General features: G+C 42.2%; 1 protein-coding gene across 4 annotated transcripts in view; it reads right to left on the reverse strand.

Moving 5' to 3' along the window:
* CTBP1 (C-terminal binding protein 1) overlaps window positions 1-27,352 on the reverse strand; it is a 583,387-nt gene that overhangs the window by 207,812 nt on the left and 348,223 nt on the right. Inside the window, exon 1 of one of the 4 annotated variants that reach the window (XM_063457650.1) lies at window positions 1,021-1,160. The exons of the other annotated variants lie outside the window; for them this stretch is intronic. Within the exon in view, the coding sequence (XP_063313720.1) occupies window positions 1,021-1,129 (109 nt within the window). The 5' untranslated portion in view covers window positions 1,130-1,160. Of the gene's footprint in view, window positions 1-1,020; window positions 1,161-27,352 lie in introns of those variants that run through there. 4 annotated transcript variants of the gene reach the window in all.

Consider the following 27,352-nt stretch of genomic DNA (forward strand, 5'->3'; position numbering starts at 1 on the left):
ATCCAGGCACATAAAGAACCTCAGCATGTGAGCTGTGTGTGTGTGAAGTGGTCTTTCAACCAATAGAGGCATTCAGACTGATTAAGTACTATCAGAGTTATTCACCAAAATAGTTGCCAGGAATTCAAAGTGAATTTCAAATTTAAGGCCAAAATAGAAGAACTGGGTGGATAAAATGACCTGTAGATTTTTTCAGTTCAGCTATTATAGCCTTAAAAAAAATAAAGTGTGTCAAAATGTAAATGGACTTTGAATTCCAGATGATTGTCACTTTAGTGACCAGGTCAGGGGTTGCTGTATTACTCTTGCAGAGGGAACCTGTTGGCATTTCAGATCTGGATCATCCGGATAAGGAATAGGCAAAGATTCTCTCTGTAACGGCACACGAGTTAAAACCGATACGAAACCAGGGTGGAGACCCATTGAAGGGGGAAGCTAATATACAGTTTGTCTAGTTTGGTGTGGCATACCAATAAAGTATACTATACAAAGTTATTCACTAAAGCAAGAGTTCTCACAAATTCAAAGTCAGTTTCAAATTTGTAAGGCCATAATAGCAGAATTGAAATCATAGCAACAATGGAGAATTTCTCAAGTCGGCTACTTTGGCCTAAACATTTAAATTCCCTTTGAATTTCTGACAACCCTCACTATAGTAAATAACCCTGTATTGTATAGGAGTTTTCCCCCCATTTACAGCCTTTCTGCATTCAGACAATCACATGTCCCAAAAAAAAAAATTAATATATATATATATATATATATATATATATAAAAAATGTACGGATCCCTAAATATTTTAACATGTTCATCGAAACACAGCTCGTGTTTAAGGAGAGGGCACTAAACATGGCACTTAGTCTTCAATGTGATAGAAGAGGAAATACTTTAGGTTAGTAACAAATATGACCAGGAATTAGCCATTATACCATGAACAGATAGACAACTGCACAGCCAGCAGATACAGGAGAATGTGTTTAATGCATTAAGGGTATCCAGATAATGGGGTACATGAGTTACCTTCAGGAAGTTCAGTGATCCTGTTCACCCTCCAAACACTCCTAGTGGCAGCATTGAAGTGCAGATTCCACAGATTGAGGTGTTCCATGGCCGGTGTGTTCTGTGCCATTGCGTTCTGCTTGGGCTGGCCGAGGGGATATCTGACTTTTAACTCACAGTATAGTCATAGCAGCCGCATGGCATTATGGGATGCATTCAATTAGCTGGTGGTGTAACGAGGTCGTTCAGACCACTTGTGATTCTCACTCTGAGCATATAGACCACGGCAGGTGGAGCAGCTAATTTGTGGGCATGTGAGGACAGGACTTTAGCAAAGTCCTTATAGAAATGTCACGGGGTACTTGATTATACACAGGAACGGGCATTGGACCTGGTTTCACGGTTTTATATAAAACGTAACATTATTTCAAGGAGCAAGCACACAAATAAATAAATAAATATATATACATACATAAATTTTTATTAATATTTTAAAAATACGTGTGGTCCTTTATAAAGTTTAATTAATTCCCATAATGCACTCCTTAAAATAAATAAATAAAAATTCTAATCAAGTGCCGGGAGCTCAATCCCAATTATTTTTGTCCATTCACAGCATTGAAGACACACAGTTTATGCATGGCAATTGTCACAATCTGCCAATCCAATGCCTCTTAAACACTGATGCTTCTCATACTTTGTTATGCTGACACTGGACGTCAGATTCAGTCATTGAGTAATTTTTGTGTTTGAAGCCCCTTCGTAGCTGTAGGACTGACAGTCACTAGTTGGCATGGAAACTGCAGGATGTAAACAGTACCATTTCTCAGAAACAGCGCTGTTTTCATTTGCAATGCTGCAGGGGCTGCATACATCAGGGTCAATCACTAAAGTGAGAATCCAAGGTGAATTTGAAGTGAATTTCACATTGAAGACCAGAGTAGTTAAATGGAAAGCATAGCTGACTTGAGAGAATATTTTCAGTTCGGCTACTCTGGCCTTAAATTTGAAGTCAGCCTTGGTGTGAACTGACAGCCTCCAGGCCAGGCCTCCAGTCAAGAGTGAATGATATACCAGGAGAGGCTGACATTAGTTTTCCCATGTGGATCTGCATTCTGCCAGTTCAATCAGAGGTGTTTATGGTTTGTGGCATAACTCCCAATATTGTTCCTCTTGAAATCGGGGAGCTCTAAGGAGGAGTCACCGGTGATGCAAACCGTGTCACTAGCGATGCCCACAATGGACGGGGCCACCTAATTAATGCATGGTCTTCTTCTGACAGTCAGCCTCACCGGCCCCCAAGCCTTCAGGACCATGCAGGTTATGAAGCTCTCCCTGAATGGTCCTAGTGCCCGTGCACAGTGGGAACGCATCTAATGATTTGCCAACGTTGTGCTGCCACAAGACACTAGGGAACTAAAGCGTGAAAACGGACAGCTCCCTAAAATCAGGACTGTTCCCCCAAAAGCGGGACAGTTGGGAGGCATGGCTTTAATGGGAAACAAAACACACAAATTTAGCACCGTCAGAAGCTATCTTTGTGGTTTAAATCCCTTTTAACTTTCACATTTTCCTAGTCCCAAATGAGGGGTATGCGCAAGAGGACCCTCACTCCTTCCACTACTGCTAGGAGTCACCCCTATCATTTTTTAAATGTCTAGTAAACTATTTCACACTGTGTATCAATAAGCAACAGTAGCAAGAGTAAAGCCTCATACCAGATTATTTTTGGTGTTCTCCTCCAACCACTTCATTCTCTGTGCTGTCGTCATCACTGTCCTGTCTCCTGTTATAAAATTTGTCACTGCCACAAATCTCGCTGCTGAATCATGAAATACAAGATGTGAGCAACCTTTTATTAATACACAGACTCACAGAGTTAGTTTGGTTTAAATATAGGTGGATAACCACAGATTGACTACTTAGACACGATAACCACAGATTGACTATGTAGACACGAGTCCATCGGGAAGAAAGGGGCCATTGCCATTGGGTGGTACACGTAAAGTGCATTGAAGCATGTATCATTCATATGTCGCTACAATTAAGCCAATCATCTGAAAGTGCCCGTCCCTTTGGTGTCCCCACTGAACTCAAGTGATTTCCATTAAGCTGTAGAAAAATTCCAAAATGCCATCAGGGCCGAATTTACATGTTTGCTAAGCTGTACCATGAGAACTCTGGAACGTGGCAATTGAGGGTCCTGTCTCTTATATAGCTTGGGTTATATTCTGATGGAATTATGGTCATATATATATACAGTGGCGTACATACCAGGGTCGCAGGGGTCGCGGCTGCGACCGGGCCCGTCCCACCAGGGGGCCCGGCCGCCCCTGCGACCCGGTATGTAGCCACTGGGCCAGCCTCTTCTCCTGGGGGGCCCTGGAGCCGGCCACCTCAGGGCCCCCCGAGGCTGGCCCTGCTGTTACCCCATGGCCGGTCCTGCGGGCGCGCGAGGGAGCACTCTCCCCTAAGTGCTTCCTCTTCAGCTCCCTCGCGCACCGCACTGATACCGGAGCCGGAAGATGACGTCATCTAATGGCGCCGGCATCCCTACGCGGTGCGCGAGGGAGCTGAAGAGGAAGCACTCAGGGGAGAGTGCTCCCTCGCGCGCCCGCCCGCCTGACTGCCCGCCCAGTGACCGGCCGCCCAGGAGCCCAGCAGCACCACTGGACCCCAGGGAATCCCAAAAGGTAAGGGGATTCAATAAAAAAAAACTGTGTGTTAGTGTGTGTGTGAGTGTTGGTGTGTGAGTGTTAGTGTGTGAGTGTTAGTGTGTGTGTGTTAGTGTGTGTGTGTTAGTGTGTGAGTGTTAGTGTGTGAGTGTTAGTGTGTGAGTGTTAGTGTGTGTGAGTGTGAGTGTGTGTGAGTGTGTGTGTGAGTGTTTCTGTTGAGTGTGTGTCTGCTAGTGAGTGTCAGTGAGTGTCTGTTACTGTGTGTGTGTCTGTTACTGTGTGTGTGTCTGTTACTGTGTGTGTGTCTGTTACTGTGTGTGTGTGTGTGTGAGTGTGAGTGTTAGAGTGTGTGTGTCTGCTAGTGTCAGTGAGTGAGTGTGTCTGCTAGTGAGTGTCAGTGAGTGTGTTACTGAGTGTGTTTGTGTGTTAGTGAGTCTGTTTGATGTCTGTTAGTGAGTGTGTGTTTGTCAGTGAGTGTATGTTTTGTAAGTGAGTGTGTATGTATGTATGTAGTGTGTATGTATATGTGTATGTATGTCTGTCGCTGAGTGTGTCTCTGTCAGTAAATGTGTGTGTCTGTTAGCTAGTGTGTATGCGCCTGTTCGTGAGAGTGTGTGTGTGTGTGTCTTCTAGGGATCGACCGATTATCGGTTTTACCGATATTATCGGCCGATATTCGGTATTTTCGGCAATATCGGTATCGGCCAATATAGCTACCGATATTGCCGATAATACCTCCTAGGACCGCCAGGCTCATTGCAAGCCTGGCGGTCCTGGAGGGGCCGGCAGCAAGCGCTGACTTACCTTGCCAGCAGCTCCTGCAGCTCCCCAGTGTAAATCTCGCGAGACCCGCGGCCGCAGAGCATTGCCATGGGTTACCATGGCAACGCTCCACGCGGCACTAAGGGCCGCGAGATTTACACTGGGGAGCTGCAGGAGCTGCTGGCAAGGTAAGTCAGCGCTTGCTGCCGGCCCCTCCAGTACTTAAACCACCGGACCACCAGGGAATACTATATCCCCCTTCCCTGGTAAGAAGCAGGGAGGGAGGACCAAAAGAAAAAAAAAAAAATTTAAATATAATTTTTTTTTAAAATAATTAACATAAAAAAATCCCCCCCCATTTTACACAAATTACATCACTACACAAACACACACACACTGCATTACACACACACTGCATTACATACACACACACACACACACACACTGCATTACATACACACACACACACTGCATTACATACACACACACACACACTGCAATACATACACACTGCATTACATACACACACTGCATTACATACACACACACTGCATTACACACACTGCACTACACACACACTGCACTACACACACACTGCATTACATACACACACACACTGCATTACATACACACACACACACACACTGCATTACATACACACACACACTGCATTACATACACACACACACACTGCATTATATACACACACTACACAAACATACACACACTACGCAAACACACACACTGCATTATATACACACACTACACAAACACACACACTGCATTATATACACACACTACACAAACACACACACTGCATTATATACACACACTGCATTATATACACACACTACACAAACACACACACTACACAAACACACACACTGCATTATATACACACACTACACAAACACACACTCTGCATTTACTATACAAACACACACTCTGCATTTACTATACAAACACACACTCTGCATTTACTATATATACACACTACACAAACACTCACTGCATTCACTATACACTCTGCATACACTATATATACACACTACACAAATACACACTGCATACACTACACACACAGCTCCGCTGTCTAAATACAGTTCATCCACTACATGTGGCATGTATATTTTGTGCATTTACCGTTAGAAATAGTTTATTTTTTCAAAATGGTAAATGTACAGAATATCGGCAAGTTATCGGCTATCGGCCTGAAAGTTCAAAGATTATCGGTATCAGTATCGGCTCTAAAAATTCAATATCGGTCGATCCCTAGTGTCTTCAGCGCTTACCTTTCTCCAGCGCCGGACTCCCTTGGCGCAGGGGATCCCTCTCCGCTCCGAATGCGCGACAAGAGCCGCGCACGCATTCAAACCGCCCATAGGAAAGCATTACTCAATGCTTTTCTATGGATGTTCAGTGTCTTAGAATCGCGGAAGCGCCTCTAGCGGCTGTCAGTGAGACAGCCACTAGAGGCTGGATTAACCCTCAGTGAAACATAGCAGTCTTCTCTGAAACTGCTATGTTTTCAGCTGCAGGGTTAAAACTAGAGCGACCTGACACCCAGACCACTTCATTCAGCTAATGTGATCTGGGTGTCTGTAGTGGTCTTTTAAGTGTGTGTGCATCTGCATGCACTGGCGTACATACTGTGGTCGCAGCCCTGCAACCCCTGCGACCAGGTGCCCGCCGCAATGTGTTGCGGCCCCGGCCCGCCAGAGTAAGCGCGCGGGGGGGGGGCCCACGGATCAATTTTCGCACCGGGGCCCCATGGGTCATGTGTACGCCACTGTATATATATATAGAATAGTGAACAAAGGACCACAAGGTTCTTTTTGTCCGGCTGTTCTCTAACTATGTAGAGTCTAACTCTACCTTCAGTAGTCCAGCAATTACCATCTGCTGTTAAACATCCATCTAATATATTGTGTATCAGTAACTGTAAGAATAAACCTGAAGAAACCGTAAGTCTGATTGAGTATTATTACTTTTGGTTAATATAATATGAGTTATAATACTTATATGTTAATATAAGTGTGTATCAACCTAGCGAGCCTTTAACCCAAAAAGATATTAACATAAAGGACTTATTTCAATCAGTCTGGAAAACACAGAAAAGCGATTGAATTACACTCCTGGTATTTATCTCCACTCACCAGCCCACCTATGCTCCAAAAAGGCCCCATAAAAGTGCTGTAAATAGGCGCCCCCTACAGGACAGGCGCCTGTAGGTAGATGGCAATTCTGCCTAATGGGATTCTGGCCCAGAATGTCACGTAATGCACTGTACATTAGCATGGAGACCTTACAAATATGGTCATTTAAAAACTGTGTGCTATGGTTATGACAGTGCTCGGCAACTTAAATACAAATATAAACTGAACATCTAAATGAGGATAGTTACAGAGGGTTATTTTGCTATTATCGTTGCCAATACACTTCTTGCGCCTTTCATTTTTCATTCTGTAATTAAATTTCATTCATTCAGTGTTTACATCTTAACCAGGATAAAAAAAATTGGAATGTGTTTATTGTAATAATAATGTTTGCTGCTGTTTTAATCTTTCTTGCATCTTGCATGCACCCCAGCTCCTTTAATGCCCTAGATGCTAATTATTGTGCCACGCTGCGCATAATGCCACCCAATCCATTTCTGAACATTGTGTTTAATGTGGAAGATCAGTAACGCATGTGCTTTAATCTGTACATTTTCCAGCACAAGACATACTTTAAATGTTTAACTTCATACAGGGGAACTTGCCTTCCACACATTTTATCGACGGGTTTAACTTTAATGTATAGACACTGACTGGATAAATCACATTTGTGATAGGAAGACTCTCATTTTATAATTTCACTGTCTTGTATGTCACATTTATCCTTTAAAAAGGCATGGCTTGGGCATTCAATGCAAATCTACCTACATTGCCCATGATTCATGACTCATCTTGTGTCAAAAGGGCCATTTCCTTAAACACAACTTAGTTCAAAATATCTATCTGTCCAGCCCCGTATTTCTTCACTATCATTAGAGAATGTGTGGTGTGCACTTTTAGAACATAAAGCTTGTGCTCCCTGGCTACCACGGTGCTTCTAAATGATTGAAAATATTGAAGTCTAGTTACCCACACAAAGCCTTATGTCACTCTTGAGAGTAGCTTTTATGGTGGTCTACACTCCCTGGAAGTTCAGACCACGTTCCCCCTCCCGACGATCTTATTATTGTCATACCACTTGGGATTATATTCTCCCTCCCTGCCCCGGAAATATGCAGGAGAGGAGCATAACATTTCTTTTATATATAATTTTGTGAGGAAAATGACTTCAAAACGCAAACATAGCCATCCCACATACAACACACACAGCCCCTCTGCCCCCCTCTCACAGAACACATATAGCCTTCCCTACACATACAGCACGCTCATTTTTTCCCATACAAGGGAGGGAGACTGGAAGAAAGACACGGGAAAAGAGACAGAAAGTTGAGACTGAGAAAAAGATGAAAGAGAGAGAATGGTGAGGGAAAAAATGAAATAAACTGCAAACATGGGAAAAAATACAGACTGAAGGCAGGTGTGGAATAAACAAGGTGTGACGACCAGATTTTGTGCGTAGGACACTGCTCTATCTGAGTTTCCATAACTTACTACTGAACTCAACTAAATCAATGGAAATGTAAGCAGATTTTCATGAACAGAAAAGTGTAAACATTAATTATTCAAAATGGCGGCACCCCTTAAACTGTTCAGCACCCACGGGTAAGCTGATTTTCTATACACTTTCTATATCCTAATTACTTCTGTGAGAACCACGGTCTGGCCATAAATGTTGCACTTAAACATAGGGCCTGCTCTCACATTTGTGCCAAATGTTGCACTTAAACATAGGGCCTGCTCTCACTAAAGTAAGTGATTCTAAGCACAAAGTGTACTTTAATAGCAAAACTCAGGCCGAACTACATATTCATATAGCAGCTACGTCAAATACATATCTTGATCTGAGTGATTCATGTAAATACATATGTTAAAATAAAGTATGTTTGCTCTTTTGCTTATTGTAACCTTTAATTGCACACTTTATTTTATTATAATTTTTTTCCACTAGTTTTTGCTTGAATTGGGTGGGAAAGGCAATTCATTAACAGGGTTATGCCAGTGAGAATTCCCAGGAATCCATAGTGAATTTCAGATTTAATTCCAAAATAGCATAACTAAAACCAGAATTAACTTGGAGATATTTTTTTCCCATTTCAGCTATTTTGACCTTAAAGGAACACTCCATTACCAATATTAGAAAAATATTTAGAAACCACTGTTTAGCAGATTTACCCCCATTCCCATGTATGTATTCATTGGGGTGTATATGCTGAAACAGTTTGCAAAAGCTGCAGTTCTTTCAGTCTCTTCATGGGCGAATAGCCAATCAGAGCCTTCTGAGCTTGCTTGTTCACGTGCATCTCCTCAGTGCGTACATCAAATTTTGCGCTGGTCATCAACGCTGGTCTGAGGTATGCAGGGGGAGGCAAGCACGCTCAAGCAGAGAGCACCTTCCAATTCCATTAGCTCAGGGGAGATATCAAAAGAAACCTCTATGGCTGTTTGCTTGACTTTTATAAACTGTCATGATTACGGGATGCTCCTCACCCATGAAGCACTTCAAAAAACGAAAACGCTTTACGGGTGTGGAGTGGTCCTTTAAATGTGAAATTCACTTTGAATTTACTTTGAATTATGACTTTAGTAATTAACCCCATTGTATTGCACATACTTTGTTTTTACATAACAATTTGCATTGTTTGTTTTCATACAAGGCTTACTTACTACTGATATTTTTTTTTAAAAGTCATTTATCAACCATATTCCCACTAAAATTCCCACTAAAATGTAATTCATCAACCATATTGCCACAGAGTGATTTGTATTATATTATTCTGGTTTATTTGGAAGCATTTAATTGATGAATGGGCAAATTAAAATCACTATTCGTGTTGCTTTCTGCTTTTTTTTAGTTTTTTTCTCTGCTTGGCATTAAAAACCATGCTTTATAATTATAATCGTTATCTTTTGTTAATGACTCACTGGAGGCTGAATGTTACTGTCCCTCCTATGATACGCAAACAAAAGATTCCATCAGCTACGTATATAAAAAAAAAATACATTGTTGTCAAAGTTGTGTATTTGCTTTTCTTGTAATCTCAAGCTGTGAATATTGGATACTATGTTATCTAAATTAACAGTTTGTCTTGGTATGCGGGGAGTTCCATGGAAAAGTACCATTAAATGTTTTACAAACATACAGTAAATGAAAAGAAGGAAACATATAGTGTGTCATGAAATACGGTACTTTCTTCCAGTAATAACCCCTTCATGACATGGGTTGGGCAATTGTTTGACATCTATCCAGTGACGATATGTCAAAATTCTCAAGATAAAAATAAACAAATACATAAACGGGTCCAGTATTTCTCTGAATGTATTAGTGACAAAACCGCAATGTTACAACTGTTTTATTGTCTTTATCAAGCCTGACAGCTTGTGGTCTGCTTGTTACAAACAGCTTTTTAAATAAAAAAAATAAAAAAGCAGATAAACACTGAAGTTGTGTGAGGAGGAGACATTGCCCCTTGACACTGGAATTAAGAGTTTACACCATTAATTCTGTCAACGTGCTGAGAGACCTAATAGGTTAGATACAGGCAGGGCCGGCGCGTCCATAAGGCGGCACAGGCGGCCGCCTTATGGCGCCAGAGATGGGGGGCGCAAAAATCCGAATCTCCTGCCTCTGGCTGGAGACTCGGATTTGTAAACTCCCCTCTCTCCCTGCAGCCAGCACACAGCAGGAGCCTGGCAGTGAAGTCAACCGTCCTCCTCTGATGATGTCAGAAGGGGGCGGGACTTCTACTGCTCCCAGACTCCCCAGCGGTCCTGACTGCAGCTCCAGCCTCCCAGCCGACCACCAGTTGAAAGTTTCTCCCTTCCTGGCCCAAGGTAAGCTTCTGGGAGGGGAAGGGGGTGGGGAAGAAGCATTTTTATTTTTATTTTTTTTAAATCAAAAGTTTTTTTTTCAGCCCCTTTCTACAGCCCCTGCCCCCACTATACTCCCCCTGCCCCCACTATACTCCCCCTGCCCCCACTCAGGGCCGCCATCAGGGGGTGACAACCGTGACAGTTGTCACGGGCCCGGCGGCCCTGGGGGGCCCGGACTGCTCGGGCCCCACTTTCCCTCCCTGCACACATAGATAGCGAATATCGCTATCTATGTGTGCAGCCCCGGGCCCCCGGCTCCCTGTTACCGCAGAGGGGGCCCAGGCAGCACACTGCTTCTTCTCTTCTCCTCCCTGCTAATAACGCTCGCGAGACCCGGTTGCCATGGCAACGCTCCGCGGGTCTCGCGAGAGTTATTGGAGGAGAGAAGAGGAGAAGCAGTGTGCTGCCTGGGCCCCCTCTGCGGTAACATGGAACCCGGGGGGCCCCACCATGCCACCGGACCACAGGACCACCGGACCACCGGGGATGGAATCTCCCCCCTCCCTAGACACAGGTAAGCAGGGAGGGGGGAAAAACAATTTAATTAAATTTTTTTTTTTTAAATAATGTTAAAATGCCCCCCCTCCCCCTCCTCATTGGACATTTACACACACACACTACATACACTGACACAACACACACACACACACACACTACATACACTGACACAACACACACACACACACACACTACATACACTGACACAACACACACACACACACACTACATACACTGACACAACACACACACACACACACACTACATACACTGACACAACACACACACACACACACACTACATACACTGACACAACACACACACACACACACACACACTACATACACTGACACAACACACACACACACTACATACACTGACACAACACACACACACACACACTACATACACTAACGCAACACACACACACACTACATACACTGACACAACACACACATACTACATACACTGACACAACACACACACACACACTACATACACTGACACAACACACACATACTACATACACTGACGCAACACACACACACACTACATACACTGACACAACACACACATACTACATACACTGACGCAACACACACACACACTACATACACTGACACAACACACACATACTACATACACTGACGCAACACACACACACACTACATACACTGACACAACACACACATACTACATACACTGACACAACACACACACACACACTACATACACTGACAAAACACACACACTGCATACACTGACACAACACACACACACACACACACTACATACACTGACACAACACACACATACTACATACACTGACAACACACATACACTACATACACTAACACAACACACACACACTGCATACACTAACACAACACACAAACACTGCATACACTGACACAACACACACACCACATACACTAACACAACACACACACACACTGCATACACTAACACAACACACACACTGCATACACTGACACAACACACACACTCTGCATACACTGACACAACACACACACTGCATACACTGACACAACACACACACTCTGCATACACTGACACAACACACACACTGCATAGACTAACACGGCACACACTGCATACACTAACACAACACACACTGCATACACTAACACAACACACTCTGCATACACTGACACAACACACACTGCATACACTAATACAACACACACCGCATACACAAACACACACACTGCATACACTAATACAACACACACTGCATACACTAACACACACAGTGCATACACTAATACAATACACACACTGCATTCACTAATACAACATGCACTCTGCATACACTACACACTAACACACTCACTGCATCCACTATACTGACACACACTCTGCATTCACTACACTAACACACACTCTGCATCCGCTACACACTAACACACTCTCTGCATTCACTACACATTAACACACACTCTGCATTCACTACAAATTTACACACACTCTGCATTCACTACAAATTTACACACACACTACATTCATTACACTGACACACTCTGCATTCACTACACCCTAACACACACTCTGCATTTATTACACACTAACACGCACTCTGCATTCACTAAACTATGCACACACTCTGGATTCACTATACTGACACACACTCTGCATTCACTACACTAACATACATTCTGCATCAACTGTACACACAGCATCCACTACACAAACATCCTGTATTCACATTACACTCACTACATCCACCACAAATTGAAACATTCTGCATTCACTATACACAGACAGTGTCTAATACACACACTTCATCCACTACAGACACTGCATCCACTAAACACATTTCATCTAGTACATACAAACACTACATCCACTACACAAACACACACTACATCACTGTACACACACTACATCCACTACCCAAACACTCTCTGCATTCACTACACTAACACACACTCTGCATCCGCTACACACTAAAACACCCTCTGCATTCACTACACATTAACACACACTCTGCATTCACTACACATTAACACACACTCTGCATTCACTGCACTAACACACACACTACATTCATTACACTGACAAACTCTGCATTCACTACACACTAACACACACTCTGCATTCATTACACACTAACACACACTCTGCATTCATTACACACTAACACACACTCCGCATTCATTCACTAAACTATGCACACACTCTGCATTCACTAAACTATGCACACACTCTGGATTCACTATACTGACACACACTCTGCATTAACTGTACACACAACATCCACTACACAAACATCCTGTATTCACAGTACACACACTACATCCACCACAAATTGAAACACTCTGCATCCACTAAACACATTTCATCTAGTACATACAAACACTACATCCACTACACAAACACACACTACATCACTGTACACACACTACATCCACTACTCAAACACACTCTGCGTTCACTATACACACTGCATCCGCTACACTAACACACTCTGCATTCACTGCACAAACATTATCTAATTCACACAAATACTACATCCATTACACACATTCTAATTCACTTCCACTATACACACCACATTCAGTCCCGCATCATTGTCAGCGGACTAGGTAGGGCGTGGGCGGGCCCGGGAGGGAGGGGGAGGGGTGGGAGGGGGAGGGGGGGGCCCAGACCTTGTGCTTTGTCAGGGGCCCCAAAATTTCTGATGGCAGCCCTGCCCCCACTATACTATCCCTGCCCCCACTATATGGCCCCTGCCCCCACCATACGGCCCCTACCCCCACCATACTCCCCCTGCCCCCCACTATACTCCCCCTGCCCCCACTATACTCCCCCTGCCCCCACTATACGGCCCCTGCCCCCACTATACGGCCCCTGCCCCCACCATACTACCCCTGCCACCTCTATGGCCCCTGCCCCCTCCAAACTGCCCCACCATACTACCCCTGCCCCCTTTACAGCCCCTCTATAGCCCCTGCCCCACCATAGTGCCCCTGCCCCCTCTACTGCCCCATTTTCCCCTCTACAGCACTTCTATTTCCCTCTATAGCCCCTGCCCCACCATACTGCCCCCTTTACAGCCCCTGCCCCCACTATAGTCCCCCTGCCCCCACTATAGTGCCCCTGCCCCACCATACTGCCCCTGCCCCCACCATACTGCCCCTGCCCCCACCATACTGCCCCTGCCCCCACCATACTCCCCCTGCCACCTCTATAGCCCCTGCCCCCACCATACTCCCCCTGCCACCTCTATAGCCCCAGCCCCCACCATACTACCCCTGACACCTCTATAGCCCCTGCCCCCACCATACTCCCCCTGCCACCTCTATAGCCCCAGCCCCCACCATACTACCCCTGACACCTCTATAGCCCCTGCCCCCACCATACTGCCCCTGCCCCCTCTACAGCCCCTGCCCCTCCAAACTTCCCCACCATACCACCCCTGCCCCCTTTACAGCCCCTCTTTAGCCCCTGCCCCACCATACTGCCCCCTTTACAGCCCCTCTATAGCCCCCACCCCTCTATGTCCCTCTATAGCCCCTGCCCCCACCATACTGCCCCTGCCCCCTCTACAGCCCCTGCCCCTCCAAACTTCCCCACCATACTACCCCTGCCCCCTTTACAGCCCCTCTTTAGCCCCTGCCCCACCATACTGCCCCCTTTACAGCCCCTCTATAGCCCCCACCCCTCTATGTCCCTCTATAGCCCCTGCCCCACAATACTGCCCCTGCCCCAGCCCCTCTATGCCCCTGCCCCACCATACTGCCCCCGCCCCCTCTACAGCCCCTCTATGCCCCTGCCCCCTCTATAGCCCCTGCCCCACCATACTACCCCTGCCCCTTAACAGCCCCTCTATAGCCCCTGCCCCACCATACTACCCCTGCCCCTTAACAGCCCCTCTATAGCCTCTGTCCCCACTCTACTGCCCCATGTGGGGGGGGGGGGGGGCGGCAAAATTCATCTTCGCCTGTGTAGCCAAAAATCCTTGCACCGGCCCTGGATACAGGGAATACAGGTTTGTATTCTTAACACTATAGTCTTCTTTTAATTAATAACTTCTCAATCATAAGAGGTAGAAAGGGGAGAGAAGAAGAGAAAAGGACAACGCAGAGGGGAAAAAAAGAGAAGAAAATAAAGAAATAAGAGAACGAGGGTGTATGCAAAGTTGATCAGAGGAGGCCACTTAAGTATTAATACTTAATTGAAGTTAGTGTTTTAGCCATGGAGTCAATACTTTATAGAATGTAGGGGCACACAGTTTTTGAAGTGTCATGATGTGCAAAAAATGAAGTGAGGTGAAGTTTAACATTCTGGACCAAGAGGGATGCGGTTTATGGAAGATATGCAGATATATTCTGAAAGGTATTGGAAACTGGACCATTAGGCAGAAATCCTTTAGGATATTTAGAAGGCCATTAAACAGCTTAGGTGATGAAACTTACATCGTAGTAGGCCAAGGTCCTAATGAGGAACTCATTTCTATTCTGCCTCAAGCAACAACAAAGTCAACCAGGAAGCATCTACCAAAGAGTCTGATATCAGTTTGTCAGAAGTTGAGAATCTAAGAAAATTAATTCGGTTTCCGTATCAGTTCCCAAAATTTTTAAGTTTCTCAACCTGGGATTTGAGAAAGAACTAAGATTATCTAGCCTTAAACTTCAAGTTCTATATCTAGCCAAGTGTCCTCTTCCTTAAAGTGAACCTGTCATCAGAAGTGAGCTGAAGTTCACTAACATCTGTTTGCAGGACTATTCGGTGCCATATTTCCAGGTCTTGTTCCCCTTCCTTGATGCATCTCCTCCTTTTATAAATCTTACTCCTTTCAAAATAAACGGTATCATAGTACCCCCAAAAATCAGGGGAAATGTGGTCACTAGTAATGATGAATACCAGTAAATCTGCAGATGTTGGTGGATGCTGAGGTCAATCATACATTTTGTGCAAAAAGGAGGCATGGCTAATGTCTTGTGTGCTTTCTACCTCTAAGTGTGTTCAGGTTGTTGTGTTTTGAAGAAGAAAGCGAGGATCGGGGGTGGGGGAGGAGGGTAAGCGTACCTTCTTATGTGCTTTTTAGAGTTGAAATTTTTAGGAATACAGCAAAGTTAAAAAATGAAATAGAACACATCCCATTGCATAACTCTGTATATATGGCTAGTATCATACTCACAAGGTTATAGGCTTGGAATGTATGTGTTTGTTTGTTTTTTCTTTGTTTGCCTTTTTTATTTGCTGTAACCTATATTTTTGTATTTATTGCTTTCTGTGAAGAAGAATAGGGGTGGAGGAATCCTAAGGGAAACATCCTGCACAATTCTGTAGATAGTTAAGTTTAATTTGCTAATTGCGGTATTATTTTACATTATTTTATTAGTTATTATTTTGCTCTTTTTTTATTATTTTTTCACTTATTAAATGCTAATTGTTCTTTAATGGAGAAGAAGGCAGCTACACAATAATAGCTACTAATGCTTTAAATAGAAAAGTTAATTGACATGATAATTTTTGTCTTCCCTCCACCTTTTCCTCTCCCCCTCCCCATCCCTAGCCGTCTATGCGATCACACCTGCGGTTCTTGCTTTTTTACTTAAGCTCATACAATCTTTCCTTCTATAGTTTATAATAAACATATACTGTAGGTCTCTTGTTTTGTTTTTATAATTATTTTATTACTTTCTTATGAACATTAGCTAAGCTAGGACATAATATTACAATCTGTAACATAGTTCCTAAGAAAACATCTCCGGGCCAGAAGAATAAGCAAAATATTACACAAATGTCTGGTCCTGAAAAAGTTAAATCTCTCAACAGTGAGACTACGGTTTCGCAATACTGAATCAAGCCAAAAACAAAGCCTTAAGTCACTTAAAGTTTAGTGGTGCGTATTGAATTCAACTCTCCCGTCTCACTGGGAATAAATATTAATATATTAAAATATCTCAATCCTATGAAAGGTTATGACTTATTTTTTTGAGTAACTTGGCAGAGTTGTTGCATGTATTATAGTTTAATGCAAATAGAGAATGCAGAACTGTTGAAGTACCAGCCACGTTTGGCAGTGGATTGGCACCATGGCGTAGCAAATGGTCAGGACATTCTATTAGAATCTAAGTACAGGATGTGCTGTTGTGGGCTGAGCTCCCAATGAGACTGAAGACAGAGAGGGTGGTGTAATGTGTGTGGTAAAGGAAAGTTGAAGAGTCAATGTGATATCTAACCTTTTATCTGGAAGAGGGCCAAGAAATGGAAAGAATGAGTAAGAGAAGGAAAGGCTTTCCGTCAAAATTAAATAAACACTCAAAGTACCAAAACCACTTAATCTATTCTTCCTACAAATGTAATCATTGCTGTAAAAAAAAAAAAATTAAAATAAATTAAAGTATGACTTGATTGTAATACTTTTTGTTTCTTCTGGCAAACTTGGCTCACCTTGTTTTGTATACTTATGCTCTCTTGTGTTACATAAAAAAGACAATGCAATCAGTCTTACTTTTCCTATGAACACAGGTTTATTCTTTTTGTTTCAGAAATACGAAGTTAGGTCTTACTTCGTCGCTGTGGCGGCATACCCTCCTGAAGATGGGTTACTATCGCCAAGGTCGCCCCTTCCTGCTGTGATCAACTCCAGCTTCTTGCACAGGTTACCTCGGTATCACCCAAACACTAGTCGAAACTTAGTGAAGGGTGAAGAAGACTCGATCTATTATGAGTAGATGGCCCACTTATATACACAGCAAGGGTAAGTCGGCCACACCCAGAACACTCCCACAACATGTCCATGAATCTCTTGTCAAAAAATACAATATGTGTGGGATTCAGCTCATGAATCTAATCAAGGGACTAGCCCTATTTAAGGAGACTGATGGGAGGGTGGAACTAGGCTGCTGTTTTTTTGGGAGCATTATCTACTCACTGTGTTTTACTGTATACTGGTCTCTGAGGAAGTCCCCCGGTGGACGAAATGCGTAAGACCAATCCTTTTTATACTTTTTATACTGAATGGTTCCTGATACCGGGTGATACTTGAGCCTAAGGGGAAAATACTAGCCCCCCAAAACATCGGGGGAGCGCATATACTTTCAAAATCCTGTGAGTGCAATCTATAGCAGGAAATATTGCATTTCTAAAACTGTATTATGCTATGTTTTATTTCATTTGATTTTAGATTAATCAGCTAAATCCCACACATATTGTATTTCTTGGCTTGTTCAGACGTAACACTACTTGGGAGGTGTTCAGTGGGAACCTGTTTTTCTGTTTACTGATAAGTATTTTATTTTTGTTGTGTTTGTTTTTTCCTATTCATGAATCTCTTGTGTCAGCATGACTAAGCATAAAAATATAAACTGAATTTCTTGTGTCAGCATGACTAAGCATAAAAATATAAAACATCAAAAACACATATAAAACATGTAGGAACCCCCACATGCCATACATCCCCAGACAGATCTTCGTGTAGCACCCATTGTGTCCGAAAAGCGCCCAGATCGGATATCGCTAGCCAGAATTAGGTGGAAGTCCAAAGTTCACCAGGACGTGGCTAGCCCCCGATCTGGAATAAGATTTCCCAGTCATGCCCACTATACCTCAGCGGCTAGGGAAGGCTGTTAGCAAGACGCCGATTGGGTGTCCCATTACACTCATTAATGTTAAACGGTCACCATTGGATTTTCAGTGTTACTTGGAGACACCCTGCCCTTTGTGTTCTGTGCATCTTCTTACATTTAGAATACATTCTACATATAAACAACAAGAGTGAGTGCACAAAGATATATTATCATCGTAGTGGTAATACTATTGATACAATATTTCTATTGGCAACCCATATACGGTAATTCCTATGTTCCACGCACATTCATAAAAAAGAAACGAGTTTGCAATGCTTATTATCATCTGTTCAAGTCACTCAAGATCAACTATGTCTAAATGTGAAACGCATATAATAAAAATTCCAACAAAATCAAATATTCCACAATTTCCATTTCTGAGAAATGGCAATGTTTACATTTGTTAGGGAACTCTTTTCTAGTGGCAGTCAGACTGATTGAAATAGAAAATTGGAAGGTCTTTATGTTCAACATCATGATACCAAGCAACTTGAGGGACAAGACATTTACCGTAAACTGTTATGTTGTGAAAGCGTCCAGTAGTGCCGTGAAACGTGTTCACTTACCTAAATGAGTGCTGTATTGCTATTTTGTATATTTGTTCTACAGGACTACATTCACATTTACAGAGCCATATGTCACCATTTACCACTAAAGTTTGTTCATGTTTCAGTCTAACCTTGAGTTTGTTGGCTTTATTTCTGCAATGTTTATTCACTAGAGTGATGTTTAATTTTTTGTTTCAGTCGGAAAATTATAATAAAACGTCTACTGGACTTTGTATTAATATGTTTAGATTTACAGTTAATTTGTCCTTAAGTGAATAAATTGACAAGAATCAGTTCGTAGAAAACAGAAGCCCCTTTGATTTGTTTTTTAATGGATCGATTTGTTCTGAAAACCTTTTGCCTAGTTAGAAAATAGCTCAACTGTTTCATCTATTGATCTAATGAATCGAATGGTTTTGTTTCGGCTAGATCAATTAATCAGCAAACAATACGATTTGTATAAAGACAAATGCAACGAATGCATGTGTGTAATACAGACTACCACTAAAACTACCACTAGCGGTCCTCAGGACTCCCATACTGACATAGGAGATCCATAACAATAATGGACACCCATACCATAACATTTTTATTATGCTCTGACCTCTATATGGTGCTGGGAACCCTGTTCGATCTTAACCTAAAAGAACAAGAACAAAAAATATGTTACTGCTTACTGTTAAGGAAGAGTAGGCACCTGCTCTTATCACGTTGCAGGTGCCTACTCTGCTAAAATTTACCAGGCTGGTGGAGAGGAAGGAGGAAGTTGGTGGCAGCGAGGGCACTCTGTTTTTCCTGCTCCTCAATGCTCGCACGCGCTCTCTGTGGTGCTGCCGGGTGCCGGAATATGATGTCATTCCGGTCCGGCATCACTAAACTGCGTGCGTGAGAGAGCAGTGAGGAGCAGAAGAGAGACCTGCAGAGAGAAGATCCCCACTGGACCCCGGGTAGAGGCCCCAAACCAGCTTCCAAAGGTAGGGAGTAATTAGCAATTAAAAAAATGATTTGTGAATGTGTGCAAGAATGTGTAAATGTGTGTGTGTGTGTTTGTGTGTGTCTGTCAGTGTGTTTGTCATCAAGTGAGTGTGCGTCCGTCAGTGAGTGTGTGTGTCTGTCAGTGAGTGTGTCTGTCTGTCTGTCAGTGAGTATGTATCAGTGAGTGTGTGTGTGTCGGTCAGTGTTGCGATGGCCGCGGCTGGACAGTGGATGACCTGGAGGTGCACGGGGGCGCGCAATGCCATGTCACATTCCGATGTGATGTCAACGTGCTCCACCTTCACATGGTTTCAAGGAGTAGCTTTGGCACAGGGTGCAGACGGCGTCATTGGGGGTATACCAGAGGCTGGACTCCGAAGTCGCATACTGGCAGCGGCGATGTGAGTGGAGTCTGCTTGTTGGCTAATATTGTTTTGGTTTTTTTAAACATAGGCCGGGGTTTTGTAGAGGGTGTGGCGATTTAGTATAAGGGTAGGACTGGGATTTAGTAGCGGGGAGGGCGGGGCAGCTCTCTGTTCGGGAGTTCATGTATGAACGCTCCCCTTGGCTCTCAGGTAGTGAATGCTCCCCCCAGTTGGTAGATCCTATCTCCCGAGCGTGGTTCATCTAGTTCATCGGGAAAGTGTACGGGCAGCAGTACAATCTTTGCTGGGCTTCATGCCGAAATGAGTTTCACGCGCTCGACGACCAAGCACTGCTGCCCGTGTTCGGGAGGCAAAAATGTCCGAACCCAGGGAAAGCACTTGAGTTAATTCTTGAGTTAATTCTAAACAGCCAGGGGTGGTCGGTGTTCTGAGTGAATTAAAGAGAAGGACCTCACAAGTTCTGTTCGGTCCACGAACAGGGGAATACGGGATTGTTCGGGAAAAATACACATATGGGTTCGGGCAACCCAGGAATGATGCCAGGTCCACCACACTCTACAATAATTACATTGTAGGACTAAGACTGCCTCTAGTAGCTGTCAATCAGACAGCCACTAGAGGCACTTCCTCCTTGTTGGGCAACTTTTGATGGTCTAACTGATGCTACACGACCTCACTCTCTTTATGAGGAAATCCTGCATCAGTTAAAAGTAAAGCATTGCAGCACTGCAGCACATACAAATTAGCCTCTCCCCCACCCCTCCGTCTGGTGACACTGGAGGAGGCAAAGCACCGACCTAGCGCCAAGTAAGACTGGCACTGGAATTGGGAGAGTACAGTAAGGGTTTTTTAACGCCTGTGGTACGGGGGGAGAGCCAGAGAGAACTATAGTGCTAAGAATACAGATTTGTATTCATAGTACTATAGTATCCCTTTTAAGCCTTCAAGGTGTCTTAGTAAGACTAAATAATGCATTAGGTTGCATTGTCAGCATTAAGTCATTTGCCAACTGCCACTTTGTATCTTGGAAATAAAACTGTCAGAATTGAGAGGTGATCGTGTTGTATATTTCAGTATCTCCAGTTAAGTTGTGTTTAGCTTTTGACAGCAAGTGTTTGTGACAGAAGAGTAAAATTATTGTTGATATGAACAAAATTGTAACGGATATAAAATAAATCTTTTAGAGAGTGTACAAAATCACAATAAACATACGTCAAGTGGTTTTATTTCAATGTTTTAATTAGGCTTAATATACATTGTTGAGTGCTCTTATGTTTATGTAACACAGCTGTACTTACGAGGGCAAGGTTGTGTAGGAATCAGGTTTAGCAGAGAATAATGCATTGTTCAATGGAAATACTCAAAGCCTTGCCAAATGTGGCGTTAATGTACTTAAACCAGCAGTTATTTAGTTCCTTTTTTTGGCAGTGATTTCCACTCTCCGGAGACAGCTGCTGTAATACAGGTTATAAAAATGGATTTTTTCAGATCTATTTCAGTATTTTCCCTCGATGCTTTTAATGTATCTGGAGGTGAATTTAGGGTGAAATGAACAGAATAGCGTTACATCAGCATACGGAAAAATGAAATAAAGGACCTTTCAATTTTGTCAAAGGATTTTAGCATTTGACAGTTTGACACCCTGAACTGGATCTTGGACAAGTTGACACTGATTTTAAGAGGTCAATGCTCTGTGTTCATGTGATCTAATAGTTTTAGACAGCATTGGACATCAAATATCAGTCACAGAAGCCTGAGAAGTTGCATATAGACCATTAGTAATTAATGTATTCACTGTATGTATGTCAATGTTTTTTTTAACTAGTGCCATTGTAGGACCTAATATATATCAGAACTTTTGTTTTTCTGGTTCTTCATGAGGTTGTCTACATAAAAAAGTTGTCTATGGCATAGGCGTTTTACCCAGGGGGACTTTATTCATGTACCACGGGGTAATTTGGAAGGCTCATTTAGTTTTCTGCTAAGGAGGTACATCAAGTTGACCCCTGCAACCGTTGGCCGCCGGAAGGTGGGGGCACTGAGAGGAGCCTTGTCACCTTAGGGCACCCCCAAATCTGCGCTTATCCAGTAAGGCAGAGTAGGCACCTGCTTACCTGGATAATAGGGGCCTGGTCTGCCGATATATACCGGAGGAGAGGACAGGAGGCAGGCGGCGGCGAGGGAGCACTGATCCAGTCCAGCTCTCCCAAAGGTAGTGAAACTGGCTGGACCTCAAAAAAGTAAAATTCATTTGTGAGAGTGTGCAAGAATATTTGAGTGCGTGTGTGTGTTCACAGTTTGTGTGTGTCTATCTGTCTGTCAGTGTGTGTGTGTCTGTCAGCTTGTGTGTGTGTCTGTAAGTGTGTGTGTGTGTGTCTGTCAGTTTGTGTGTGTCTGTCAGTGTGTGCGTCTATCAGTGCATGTGTGTGTCAGTGAGAATGTGTGTGTGTGTGTGTCTGTTAGTGAGTATGTGTCTGTCAGTGTGTGTGTCTGTCACATACGTGTGTGGGAGAGAAACATGGAGGGGTTGTGGGGTGGGTGAGACACATGCTGGGGTTGGGAGAGACACATGGAGGTGGAAGAAACACATGGGGGATTGGAGAGACATGGGGGGTTAGAGGGAGAACGAGACACATGGAGGAACTGGGGTTGGGGGAATGAGACACATGAAGGGGCTGATGGTTTCTAGTTATGCCTCTAAGTATGTATACATGCATACATGTTTTTCGAACTGAAATCACTTACGGGGAAAGGAATCATTATTTTATAATGTCTCCAGGCAATGCATGTGTGGTTTTCCACAGAGATGGTGATAGGGTAGTAAGATGGATCAGAATGTTGGAGAACTGATTTGTGTGAAAATGATAGTACCAAAATGCTCCAAAGGTCATATTCAGGCATAGAAGATAAGGTAGGCAAGAGATAAGGGCTTCTGTAAAATTGTATCTGGTTCAAAAATGTTTGGATCTGAAAACAGGACCATAGACAGTGGAATAAGTCAGCTGAGGCCAGACATCATTTAACGTAGGCATCATTAGGCAGGTTTCCCATATAAAACAATTTATGGAGAAAAAATAAACATCATGTAAAACTATCGATGACATTGTGTGATATGTAGATTTGTACATTTGGGCCAATTGACTGTTCTGCCAAACTCTGTATGTCCAAAGCACCATATGGATGTATAACCAAGCAAACAACTAGTGCACTGCTGAACATGTTTGTTTGATTTGGTATTCAGAATCACACCCATGGCACCAAAAAAAGAGATGAATAGCTCTAAATTATTAAATGTTGATTTAATTCATAAATCAAGTGAGAAATAAGCAATGGAAGGGAAAAAAGAAGAACAAAGAGAAAAGAGAGAAAACACATGTACAGCTTCAGGGGACAGCTAGGGGGGCCAGGTTTGATCTCAGCTACGCCTGTTTGTTTATGTTGCGTTGAGAGGATGTTTTTACATATGTTAGCCAAGAATGATAAGTGAACTTAGTCACCTACCTTTATTGTACAGATGACCTGTTTATTATCTGGAACACTCATGTACACCATTTAAATTGTTTTATAGCTAAATTGAATTACAAGCCAATAAAATACCAATAATATAACATTTTAGATTACGAAATATATATTGAAAATAAGGTGATGACAATTTTCTTTATTTTAGAACAGCCATAATACAAGACAGTTGACAGGCAAGACATTATGCAGATAATCAAATGATTCCCAATATACGGATAACAATTAGGTCAGTGTAGTGAACAATCTGGAGGGAGGATGAACATTCCTGTCCTGCTTTTCTTGGCAAAGTCATCTTCCTTTTTAATTAATCCTGACCCTAGATTGACTATATGAGTGCTGTAAGATGTTTATTTTTTATCATAGTTTAATAAACAAAATAAAACGAAAAAACAAAACAATAATAACTTAAAGCATGCCATAAGCATCCACTGAGTAGCTAACGGTATTGGGTATCCTGTCTCAAACAGAACCCTTTTAAAGATAATTTTTCTTATACTTTCTAATAAATTTAGAGAAAAAATGTTCTGAAGATTTGGAAATGAAAGCATTTAAACAAGTTAAGAAAACTAAACAAAGTGATTTAATTATATCTAAGAATGATGTAAAAGAGGTTCAGTCTGCTAATAAGATTCTAATGTTATTTGATTTTAAGGTGAATTTGTGAAAAATAATGATAATTATAAACACACAGGGCTATTAAATAAGGATAGGCAATTGTTTATTTCCCTGAGAAACATTTTATTACTTTTAGAGGGGCACCTAATTTTAAAACTATTTTAACTCAAGGTTTTAAAAGAAATAAAAAAAAGTAAGTGAAAACAAAGGTTTTTACTCCTGTAGAAAATGTCATGATTGTAAATTCAGTAGAAATAAAAGGTTGAACGATATCCATAAAATATAAGTCTAAATATAGGGATAAGGAGTTTTTTTAAGTAATATAATTTATCTTTTGATATGTCCGTGCAACTTACAGCATATAGGCTGCACATTCCAACCTCTGTACAAAAGAATAAATGAACATGTTAAAAACATTTTTAAACGATACGATCACCACAGCATGTCAGCTCATTTAAGAAATGTATAAAAAACATAGGACCCTACATAGAATATAGGACCCTACAGAATTGACTTTTTTATGTATCCAGGTTGCAAGGAGGTCTTGGAGAGTGGGTGACCATATAGGAAATGAATTGGGTTGATTTATGTCAGACATTAGAAAAACATGGTTTAAATATTGAATTTTAATAAAAAAAATTATGTATTTTATTGCATTTAATTATTAAAGGATCATTATTCATTGTATTATTATCATTATTTTATATTATTGCATTATTAATATTTATGTTATGTTTATATTATAATTATTTTACTGTGATTTTAGATGTCATGCATTTTATATTAAATATGTATTGATTTTTATTACAATTAATATTTTACTGTATGTTCATATCTCTTTAACTCACTGAATATTCTTTCATGTGCAGTTGTATAAATATTTGTCTCTAATTTGCACAAATATTTCTCCTATTGAATATAGGAGTGTAATACTTACATATACATACAACCATTGACTTATCGACTATCCTTTAATTGGTCTGGAGAATATGGGTTTGATTAGATTGGTTTTAAAGTATGGGAGATTCTTCTGTGATTGCAGTGTATTGTTGCCTAGCAACACTTGAGGAGGGTGGAAATAAGTGCAGTGTAAGTAAAGATTGTGAAACCAGATGGTGAACGATCTGAAGAAGCCTATACCATGGTGAAATGCCATGGTATATGTCCCACGAGAACATCCTAATTTGATGGCATGCCAATCAGCGGGTCGCGGCTAGCCTCCTATCCAGCGCAGAGTTCCATGGCACTGAGTAGAGATCCCTGGTCACCTTAAATTATGGCGCTTTTCGTCCCTGAAGTCCTTGTGTAATTGGATACCTCGCCACCTCCTCTGTCACCCCTCCAGAAAGCGTCTTGATTCATGGTCCAGTGGTTTCAATGGACCACTGGAACTCCGCGACCCCGGTCAGGAGTTTCGGGAGAGTTGCGGGTACCTCAGCAGCTCCCTCACCGGCCTCTTGCACCATGGAAAGAGAGTGCTGGGCTGGGAAGCACAGGCTGGAGTTGGAAAAAAGGTGATGATATAGCTCTTTAAGGGGAAGATGGTGACTGGGAGACATGTACCTAGGTGACCAGGCCATCTAATGTATGGAGCATACAACATGAGTCATACAGACTAATTGCAGTACTCCTGAGCCTCTGTACTGCCTTTATGATTACCACTCTGCGCCCTGTTGTGGTTTCTGTATACCTGAGAGCGAGTACTTTACATTTGTCTATTTTGCTTGGCTATTCTTATCCAAATATTATTGCTTTCTGTTATCTGACCTTGGCTTTTTATTTGTTTATTCTTTGTCTGCGCTCAGACATTTTGTTATCTGTCTCTGGTGCTAACTCGGCCTCTCTATGGCCCGGGACCCACCTCTACTTAGGTTTGTGTTAGACCAGTTTTGACGTTGCAATAACCCTGCATACTTTGCACTAGGTGAAATCAATATGGCTGGACAGTATTAAAAACACAATTATAATCTATATACTATAGAGCCAGGGGATACACGTTTCCTTACTTCTAAGTGCTATATACTACATTCCCACCACTCCAACCGTTGGTACCCTTACACTCACAGTATGCATATCCAGCTAAAACCATCAATGATATTCGTGTTGCTCACTGTATTTGCATGTCCATCCACTTTCACCGCCTCATTTGCAACCTGTTATTAGTAAAACGTGTTGGACTCCCAGGCAATTTGCACATTAATTGGATGCCATTAGACTGTAATTTCTATAAGCACATTTCTGTACAGATGGAAACCAAAAAGAATAATTAACCGAATATTTAGTAGACAATTTCTATTTCATGACGAATACTCTGGATTAAAAGCATCTTTTATATTCTTAATCATTTTCTACAAAACCACCTTTCACACAACCAGAGCTTTCAGGTATTAGATTATTTTCAATGATATTCATCCACGTTTTACGTGGGAATAAAATAATAAGGAAATAAAGTGAAGTTCTTAAGAAAATGATATATTTTTTTACGTTTGCCATGGATAAAATGGATATATACAGCGCTGTTAGATAGTTTATGAATGTGAATTACAGCAAGTGCAATAAAACCTCTACAAAATAGGCATTCATACTTTCAGGATATTTTATTCATATAGTAATGGGCATTAAATTGCACAGAATTTTTTTTAGAAATTAGTGGTTGGTGGCTTTGAATACTTTTCACAGTATGCACAAAATGTTACTGCTGAGAAGCATGTGAGCAGCACGATGCTTCCTTCAACATTACCTCTC

Source organism: Pelobates fuscus, chromosome 6 (assembly GCF_036172605.1).
Source record: "Pelobates fuscus isolate aPelFus1 chromosome 6, aPelFus1.pri, whole genome shotgun sequence".
Classification (NCBI taxonomy): domain Eukaryota; kingdom Metazoa; phylum Chordata; class Amphibia; order Anura; family Pelobatidae; genus Pelobates; species Pelobates fuscus.